The 10,059-nt window shown below is 39.0% G+C and overlaps 1 protein-coding gene across 2 annotated transcripts in view; it reads left to right on the top strand.

Annotated features, from left to right (window-relative positions):
• Positions 1 to 9,648, top strand: part of LOC107722436 (MICOS complex subunit MIC60-like) — a 14,426-nt gene extending 4,778 nt beyond the window's left edge. The window contains exons 5-14 of one of the 2 annotated variants that reach the window (XM_016530793.1): positions 698 to 802; positions 1,423 to 1,530; positions 1,691 to 1,824; positions 3,079 to 3,182; positions 3,881 to 4,016; positions 4,173 to 4,302; positions 5,241 to 5,464; positions 6,372 to 6,503; positions 7,157 to 7,286; positions 8,600 to 9,648. In XM_016530793.1, the coding sequence (XP_016386279.1) occupies positions 698 to 802; positions 1,423 to 1,530; positions 1,691 to 1,824; positions 3,079 to 3,182; positions 3,881 to 4,016; positions 4,173 to 4,302; positions 5,241 to 5,464; positions 6,372 to 6,503; positions 7,157 to 7,286; positions 8,600 to 9,207 (1,811 nt within the window). In that variant the 3' untranslated portion in view covers positions 9,208 to 9,648. The remainder of the gene's footprint in view (positions 1 to 697; positions 803 to 1,422; positions 1,531 to 1,690; positions 1,825 to 3,078; positions 3,183 to 3,880; positions 4,017 to 4,172; positions 4,303 to 5,240; positions 5,465 to 6,371; positions 6,504 to 7,156; positions 7,287 to 8,599) is intronic. The other variant, XM_016530794.1, reaches the window with a different exon arrangement.
• The last annotated feature ends 411 nt before the right edge of the window (positions 9,649 to 10,059 follow it).

Below are 10,059 nucleotides of genomic sequence, written 5' to 3'. Positions count from 1 at the left end.
TAAGCTATTTAAAAGCGAGGAAAAGAGGGAAAATTCAAACGAACTAAAAACGAACAATTGCTTTACTCCGAATTGCCGCTATTTGAAAGTGAAAGTAAAATGGGCACACCGCTTTTACAAGCTATTTAAACGCGAAGGAAAGCGAGAAAAAAAGAGGGAACGCCCTGCCCCCGCGGTGATACCGGCATTACCAGTGTTGTCACACGTCGATTAACTGGTGGGAAAATTTCCTCACCGTCACAACCCTACTACATTTAAAGAGGAATAAACTATGTGACCGCTAAAAATATGTATATCAGTATAGTTTGAATGTGTGTAATATGAATGAAATCTGGACTTACTTTAGTGCATGGGATGGTAAGTGATCTCGCCGTAAGTAGTAGGTCATCTGGGTGCTTTTTACTTGCTGTTAATTCAGACATTCTGCTCAGTTCATATACCAGCTGATTCATTTTTCACCTACTATATAGTAGGGAAGTATGAATATTCAGACACCGAATGCATCATTTCACAGTTGAAGCAGATACACAACCATCAGCTGAATGTCTAATCATATCCTGAACCTATATATGCAAATGATCAAAGGATCACAGGCCGTACTAGTTAATTTATTGTAAAGTTGTGTCACTTTTGATCACTGATGCACCGAGGCTGATCTGTGATCTATATTTCTCATGGAGTCCTACTGTTGTTGCAGAAGCCTCAGCAGAGGCAGCTCATATTATTTCGGCTATCGGCGAGGTGCCGTCTGTGCCTGCGCCGGGTACAAGTGACGAAAGCCCACCTGGCCACACGGCGGCAGGTCAGCACTGGATCATTCACACAGTCTTCTGCTTCTAACAACTGATCCAGAGCCTGTTTGTCTTCATCACATCAGTTGTTGTGCAGATGGCATCCGTGTCTCTTCCTCTCTGCATGCTCTCAAACTCTGGTTCCCTGTCCATCCTTCTGCACAGTTCTATCATGTGACACGCGCTAACATGTTCTGTTCATTGTGTGTTTGTTGAGTTCTTTACTTTTACTTTACTTCTTTTCCAGTAACTAACAAATGCGTATCCTCATTTGTAATGATCTGTGCCAAATATGCTGGATTGCTAGTCTCATGAGAACCAATCATCTGAAAACGAACAAATATATCAGGTTATGAATCAGTTTGGCTTGTCAAAACTGATTCAGATTATTGATCATTGACCACTAAGTTTGGTTTCTTTTTTTACGGATTCACTAAAAAAAGACCTGATCAGTCGATCATTTGTGACCCTGGACCATAAAACCAGTCATAAGGGTCAATTTTGCAACCAGCGAAGACAGTGCACTACAAAGGCATATTTATCGTTTCACATCACCCAGTGTTTATTTTGGTTCAGACGGCAAACTTATTTCCCATGGCGCTGGAATAGCTCAGTGTGTGTGTGTGTGTAGGTGAAGAGCGTAAGGATCATCATGAGCCTGCACTGAAGGAGAGGCCAGCGGAGGAAGTGTCAGCTCGACTGGCTCAGCAGGATAAAGCTGAGCAGGATGCTTTAGCAGGTGGGTGACATGAACCAGTTACTATAGAACCACTCTACAGGTTTATAGGTTGCCTTATCCTAATTAGGCTCTCGCTCTTTTCCCCAATAAGTTCCCATCTCCTTTTTAGTGGCGAAAAACATGTATTTGTATATACTGTGAGTGTTTGTGTGTGTCTCAGCTCTGACTGCTGGACTGGAAGAAAGTCTGGGCAGCTCCGCTAAGACCACCCTGCAGGCCATCGGAGCCCAGGAGGCTGTGCTGACGGCCATCGCTACACATGCAAACAAACTCAGAGAAGCCATGGACTCACAGGTAAACACACACACATAATCATTTGAACCCCCATTCTGCTGGTGAGGTAAATCAGGTGTATTAGATAAAGAGAGACAGCCAAAATATGCAGTGGTGGGGGGCTTCAGGTTTGGGATACACTGCTGTAGCAATGTGCTAAAACACCTTAGCACCAGCAACCACCAAGAATGCTCTAGCATTGGCATGGTGACCTCTGACATTTTGGGGGGCAGGTGCTCAAGTAAAAAAAAAAGGCACCGCCTCTCATAAATACTTATCCATAATAAAGTTACACTCTGTTGAACATATTTTAATTACTTAACACTATAGACTATAGGGCTGTTGCTAATCAAATGAGATCAAACAAAATCCATCTTACCATTTGTCAAATCAATTTACACTGCAATTACAGTTGCTTAAGTAATTTTTTGAGATTGGTTTAAATATTACATTTTGAGTATAGAAATATGAAATGCTGTAAAAAAAAATAAATAAAATGAAATGCTATATAAAACTATTATTTATGAAACTTAAACCGACAGTAGGTGGCGGGAAGACTTAATGTGAATCACAGAATCATTCATTCAACCCGATTCATTCAAGGAAAAAACAGCACTCTGTTGCTGAGAAACACAACTCTTCTGCTTTGTTTGGAACTATTTAGTTGGTTAATCTGAGCAAAAACAGTCCAAATTTGCAATTTTGTGTCTAAAATGGTCAGTTAATATAATTAATTTATTGAACATTGTATACAATGAACGTTGGATTTACAATCGTGCTGATATTCAGGAAAATGGCACTCTTGCTTGTGTGATGTTGCTTAAGTATATTATGTTATAAACATAAAAACAAAAACTCCTGAAAGGGGCAATTTATATCTTGATTGTGGAATTGAGGTACTTTTATTATTTTGGGTGACATTTCTGACCTTGCACAATGGTATTTTATGTCAACGCCAGACTAGCTTGCTTGATGTTAAATTTAATGGAGAGCTGTTGCCCAAGTTAGGCAGGCTGTATTTAGATGTTTTAATAATGGTTTAAATTCACAGCATTGACAAATTTTGCCAAAGTTTAGGGCAAACACAACAGTTACTGAGCCATCACCAATGATGACTGGTCAGGGAGGCATGGATGGAAGAAGTGCAGGTGCTTGAGCACCACCGTCTGTCTGTGCGCGTGCCTGAACATTATATTGCAAATGGCTGAATTGAGATTTCAGCTTTTATGCACTGATTTTCTGCTGCTCGTGACATTGTCATGTGTTTGTGTTCAGACTCCTCCAGATGAGAAGTCCACTCAGTGGAAAGCACTGAATGAGGCTCTGAGTGACAGGACCAGAGCCATGGAAGAGGCTGAAGAAGCCCTGCTCAAAGCCAAGTGAGACCTCCTTCTGACAGATCTTAAATTACAGTTTCGAGACACATTTCAACCAGTGTCAATTAGGCAAGTTTGGGGTCTGTAAGATTGAAAGAAGTCTCTCATGCTCACCAATGCTGCATTTATTTGATCAAAACACAGTATAAATAGTGATATATTGTTAAGCATTATTACAATTTCAAATAACTAATTTTGCTATTTGAATATATTTTAAAATGTAATTTATTTCTGTGATGCAAAGCAGAAACTTTTCAGCATCATTACTCCAGTCTTCAGTGTCACATGATCCTCCAGAAGTCATTTTAAAATGCTGAATTGGTGCCTAAGAAACATCTCTTATTAATATCAGTTTTGAAAACAATTTTTATTGCTATGAATTTTTGTGAAAATCGTGATACATTTTTTTTTCATGATTCCTTGATAAACCGAAGGTTCAAATTAAGAGCGTTAATTTCAGATAAAAAATCTTTTGTAACAATATAAATGTCTTTGCGGTCACCTTTGGTCCATTTAATGCATGCTTGATTAATAAAAGTAGAATTTAATTAGTACAAAAACTAACTGACCCCTAACTATGTTTTTTTCTATATTTTTTCCAGTCCTCAACTGTCCATTTCTACTGTTGAATGGAATATACTGTTATAATGCTCAGCCCTACACAGAGAGGTGCTTAATCATACCATTTTGTGTGTATTTAGAGGAGAGCTTGAAATATTGCGAGGCGTGATCAACAGTGCAAAACAATCCAAGATTGACTCAGCGAGACCCCAAATCCTGGCCGCTGAGGAGAACTTGCACAGCATGATTGTGGATCTGGACAAAGTAGTAACCAAGGCAAGTATCTTAATCTGACTATGTTAATGTGCTTTGGAGGAACCCAGTACATATAAATGAGAATTGAGCCTGTAACTCCCAAAGACTGGTGACATATCACCCTGTCCTATCTGGAGTCTGTAACTCACACCTGGGTGTTGTCTGTCTCTTCTGCAGGTGCAGACGGCACAGACAGAGGCGAAGATCGTGTCTCAGTACAGTGAGCTGGTGAATGAAGCCAAAGCTCAGTTCCAGCAGGAGCTCGCCAACATCACACCTGAGATCCAGGCCAACTGGAAGGGGCTCTGTAAGATCTCACACACTCCTGTCACTCTCCAGACCGCATGTCTGTCATTGATCTCATGTATTATGACTACGTTTTTTCTAGAGCCCGACCGATATATCGTTTTGCCGATATTATCGGCCGATATGAGCCTGTCGCCGATATATCGGTATCCGCGAATATGCCGCCAATATGATTTTTTTTTTTACAGAACATATAACGCTTTGTAGCTTTAATATACACAAAGAATATCGGCCGATATATTGTTATCGGCCTTTTTTACTCCCTAATATCGGTATCGGTATCGGCCCCAAAAAACCCATATCGGTCGGGCTCTAGTTTTTTCCTCCCTTGAGTGTTTGTCTGATGTAACTGGTTAAAATCTGGTGTATTTTTAGTAGGACTGTCAAAGTTAATGCATACGAATAATTAATGTGTTACAATTACAATTTTTTTTAACATGGTTAAAACATTTATTGAGCACAGAGAGCTGATGTTTCTCAGTAAATAGAGAAAGACAATTAGTGAAAATGTACTTGTAAATTAAACCCAGTAGGGAGGGTTAACAAAAGGATTTCTTAGACATTTCATAAACATCTTACAATAATAATCAAATGCAATAATTGCACACATTTTGTTTTCTTTCCTTAAAAAAGGAACTGAATATGTTAATTACCACCAAAAATTATGAAATTAGTTGAAGAAAAAGTTTCATCAACTTGCATCTCTACTTTCAGGTTACACATTTATTTCAATGTAGCACAGTAAAACTAGAAGGCCATCTATTCTTCTGATGTATTTTTCAACCTTGCTTGTCTTTAGATTTGCATTTCTGTTCGCTTTTATTTAACTGTATAAACCACGTGTTTTAATATATCAAAATGATGATAAACTGCTGCAGTCATTACGTGCATCACAGTGATTTCTCTACTCCTGTAATTCTGCTCTGTGCTCTTTCTCAGCGGGAAAGCTGAGCGCAGATGATCTGAACTCTCTGATCGCTCACGCTCACCGGCGCATCGACCAGCTGAACCGTGAGCTGGCGGAGCAGAGGGTGAGGGAGCAGATCCATATTGAGGCGGCTCTGGAGCAGCAGAAGCTGGAGGATCAGAAAGCGCTGGAGAGAGCCGTGACTTCTGCCTTGGAGCACAGACGAGAGGACATGAGACTCGAGCAGGAGAAGAAGGTGTGCTGTACTCTCACTTGCCCTATTGAATCTTACATTTCTTTTAGACCATGAATATGTATTTTTATGCAAACCTACGAATGACTTTGTGATAGTCTTTGTATTCCATCGTTTTCTAGTGATTATGAATTTATGCCTGTCTTGGAGGTTCTTAATTATATAACCATATAATTTCCATCTATTATTGCTGATTTTATTTGTGAAGAACACTTAATTTTATTTAAAAGAGTATGTAAAAATGTACAAATTAAAAAAAAAATTAATATTAATACATTTATAAAAAAATATAGTTTTAAAATTAGAGATTTAAAATTATAAATGTAAATGTACCTTTAGATAAAATAAAAACTTTGATGTTGGCTTGATGATTTTTGATGTTGGCATGGCCAAAGTTCAGTTAGGCGATTTAAAATTGAAGCAGTTTTAAAAGCTTGAAAGTTTTAAGATCAGTTGTTTTTAAAAGTCCATCAACCAAACAGTGGAGCAGTTGTTAGGGCAATCCAGTTGCTATGGTGTTACTAGGGTCCTCTGGATGGTTTCTTGGCACAGTTGCTTGAGTTGAGTTGATCATCTGGGTTAGAAAAACCATAATTCCAATCCGTTAGAAAAGATTTAGCAACCAGAGTCAAAACAGTCTGAAAGTCTGGTCTGAGTTTGGTGGTTGTAGATTTAAAACTCTAGGAGTTACAATCAGATTTTTTAGTTTCAGTATGATTGTAGGTTTAAATAGAATGTCACTGTTAGCTTTCTCAAGCCAACATAATTATAAACGTAATCCTAAATATAAATAAATATAAAAATACATTTCCTAAAGAGTGAATCGCTGTGATGCTGAGAGCTTTGTGTGTGTGTGTGTGTGTGTGTGCGCGCGCGTGTGTGCGTGCGTGTGTGTGTGTGTGTGTGTCAGGTTCAGGAGGTGCGTGAGGTGATGGAGGCTGAGATGAGGACACAGCTGCGTCGTCAGGCCGCTGCACACACAGATCACCTGCGGGACGTGCTGAAGGTTCAGGAGCAGGAGCTGCGCGAGGAGGCCCAGGAGGTACCAACACTGCCCTTACATGCACTAACAACTACATAGAATTTAACAGTTAAAGGACTTGTTAACTTGTTAAAAAAAGAGATGGTGCTACCTATTTGACTGACCAGTTTGGTGCTGGTAGTGGTACAAAAACTAACTAAAGTGATGCACCAAAATGTTGCAAACGGAAATAAATTTTCAGTTTCAACCAAAACCATTTTGGAGAGCTGAGGTCATTAACAGAAAATGTAACGTTTAATTAGCGCTTCTCCGCATTTTACTAAATATATGCACTACTATTTTACATATTATTTAGTTTTTACTTAAACTGTTATCTTTATTAATAATCTTTGTATCCAATAAAGCTGTCATGGAAACAAGTTTTGGTTACAGCCAGCATTTAAATATACATTTTTCAACAATGAATTGGAGTAGAAAAAAATATTAATATTATTAAAATTGATACAAAGACTGCCTAATGACTCAGTCTCAAGATTTTTATTTGAGTGTATGATTGTTAAATACATTTGATTAATTCATTGTTAAAATTTATTTTCAGTTTTGGTTAGAATGAATTTTGGTGCATCAGTATAACTGTCTGTTTCTACTAAAGTAGTCAAGATTGAAAAAAGTTGATAAAGTCTATCTAAATGGATTAAATTCTTTCTTTGTAGATTCTGAACAGTAAGATGATGGAGCAAGAAACTCATTACCGCAGACTAACTCAAGAACAGCTGGACACCTTCACTTTGGACATGAACGCAGCTTACGCCCGTCTAAAGGGCATCGAAGAGGCCATAGACAGTAAGTCTCAAACTATTTAAACTCTGCCAATAGTCTTATCACATTCAGCAGAAATGGAAAAAAAGGAGGATCTTGCGCTTGGTTCCATTCACATGTAATATGTTTTCAAGTCAATAATAGAATCCATCAAAGAGCAAAAAAAAACTCATTTCTTGAAATTCGTTTGCTATGTATCCAAATAAAAGTATTACATGCCGAGATACTAGCAATCTTCTTTTATTCTTATAAAGTGCAAAAAAGTGCTTAGTGCATATTAAAATCAACAGACATTTCAGTCACGCAGGACCTTCCTCAGTGTTCACATGCTATTGAAACTATTGAGTTCATTTTTCTATTCAGTTCCTCACATATCAACACACTAATCTAATCAATTCAATTAATGAATCCGTGACAGACCATTTACTTCATTGGCAATTTACAAATATATCCAGAGGAGCTACAGGGAAATACAGAATAAAAAAAAATATACAAAAAATGTCAGTCTCCATACAATCTATCATAATATAACTGACCGACATATGGAGAGAGAAAAAAAAACGGAATACATTATAAAAAACTAGACAGACAGTGTACAGTGTTAAGACGAAAAATCCATATACTTTCAGTTTGTAATAATTTCCGTTCCAAATTTGTATGGCGTCACATTCAAAGGAGGATCTTGCGCTTGGTTCCATTCACATGTAATATGTTTTCAAGTCAATAATAGAATCCATCAAAGAGCAAAAAAAAACTCATTTCTTGAAATTCGTTTGCTATGTATCCAAATAAAAGTATTACATGCCGAGATACTAGCAATCTTCTTTTATTCTTATAAAGTGCAAAAAAGTGCTTAGTGCATATTAAAATCAACAGACATTTCAGTCACGCAGGACCTTCCTCAGTGTTCACATGCTATTGAAACTATTGAGTTCATTTTTCTATTCAGTTCCTCACATATCAACACACTAATCTAATCAATTCAATTAATGAATCCGTGACCGACCATTTACTTCATTGGCAATTTACAAATATATCCAGAGGAGCTACAGGGAAATACAGAATAAAAAAAAATATACAAAAAATGTCAGTCTCCATACAATCTATCATAATATAACTGACCGACATATGGAGAGAGAAAAAAAAACGGAATACATTATAAAAAACTAGACATACAGTGTACAGTGTTGTACAGTGTTAAGACGAAAAATCCATATACTTTCAGTTTGTAATAATTTCTGTTCCAAATTTGTATGGCGTCACATTCAATTGAGGCACTCTTGAATCCTCAGTTTGACCTTTGATTGTTTAATATTAAGTGTTTGCCTTGTCTCCAGGTCACGTGATTGCTGAGGAGGAGGCCCGTAAGGCTCACCAGTTGTGGCTTTCTGTAGAGGCTCTGAACTACACGCTCAAGTCCGCAGGAGCCGATTCCCCCACCGAGCCTCTAGAGGGCGCTGTGGGTGTCATTAAAGAGAACTGTGCAGAAAACGAGTTCGCTCAGGCGTTGGCCTCCGCCCTTCCCGAAGAGTCTCTGAGCCGAGGAATCTACGGCGAAGCGTCCCTCCGCGCGCGTTTCTACGACATCCGCCGGCTCGCGCGACGTGTGGCGCTTATCGACGAGACGCGCAACAGCCTGTACCAGTACTTCCTGTCCTACCTGCAGTCCATCCTCTTGTTTGAAAGGGAGCAAGTAGTGCCTCCTGCTAAACTAGCATCCGAAGATCTCGACACGTTCAGGCTGCTCGCCTACGCCACTTACAGCATTGAGCGCGGCGACCTGGAACTAGCCGCTAAATTTGTCAACCAACTTCGCGGCGAGTCACAGCGCGTGGCGCAGGACTGGCTTAAAGAAGCCCGGCTCACCTTAGAAACAAAGCAGGTGATTAGCCTGCTATCGGCATATGCTAATGCCGTAGGGTTGGGCACCACTCAGGCCCCTTAGCCACACCCACTCTGTCAAGATTATGTAAATTACGAGGAGTGTTACTTGCCCGGAACCTTGTGCTCCTCTGTTTAAATTATAAATAGGTTGTGTGCTAGCCAATAATTTGTTTTTCTTATCTGCCCAAAGCACTTTTGCAGGAAGTCTTTGCCCTTAAAATAATTCTTAAGTGGCCTACCATCCAGAACGACCAGTAGTTGGTAAGCGGGAAACACTCGGCAGTGGCACTCAGTGTATATGGCGCACATCTCACTGGTTAGGATTTAATGTGCATTTAGCAGGGCCTCGCGGTCGGGAGTGTGATGCTAAACCTGTTCACTGTTTCAGAGTTCACATGTAATGCTTCAGTTATATTTACTGGTTGTTTATTAACCCAAACTGTTGAGAATAATCAGTCCTCTCATTCAGTATTGGAAATCAATAAATCATGGTTGATGACAATAATGGTATTTCAGTTATTTGCACGACTGCATTGTTGTAAAAAAGGGTCACATCTGGTTTAGTAGGGGTTCATTTAAATTTTTTATTTTTTTTGGGGACCCAGATTCATAACAGTTTGAGTGGCACATTTTAGTGTAGATTATGTTGTGAATTGGTCACAATGTAATGAAGACTTCGATGGAGGTGGAGCCGCACATAATATTGGATCTAACAGTAAACCTGTAAAGCACAGGTAAGCAGATGCTACTCATTTCACAAATACACCATATCCAAGTAAGGGTCATCCTTGTGTGCCATTACTCCTGGAAGCTGCAGAAAGGCAGCCAATCAAATGAAGGCGCTTTTCAGTTTTGTATGCAATGTACATTAGGCAGTAAATATAAAAGAGCTGTAGGTGGTCTGTGTGTGTTA

This window comes from Sinocyclocheilus rhinocerous, unplaced genomic scaffold (assembly GCF_001515625.1).
Source record: "Sinocyclocheilus rhinocerous isolate Xijiao unplaced genomic scaffold, SAMN03320098_v1.1 scaffold1656, whole genome shotgun sequence".
Taxonomy (NCBI): Eukaryota; Metazoa; Chordata; class Actinopteri; order Cypriniformes; family Cyprinidae; genus Sinocyclocheilus; species Sinocyclocheilus rhinocerous.
The sequence above is the reverse complement of the archived record's forward strand: the minus strand, read 5'-3'. Positions and strand labels throughout refer to the sequence as shown.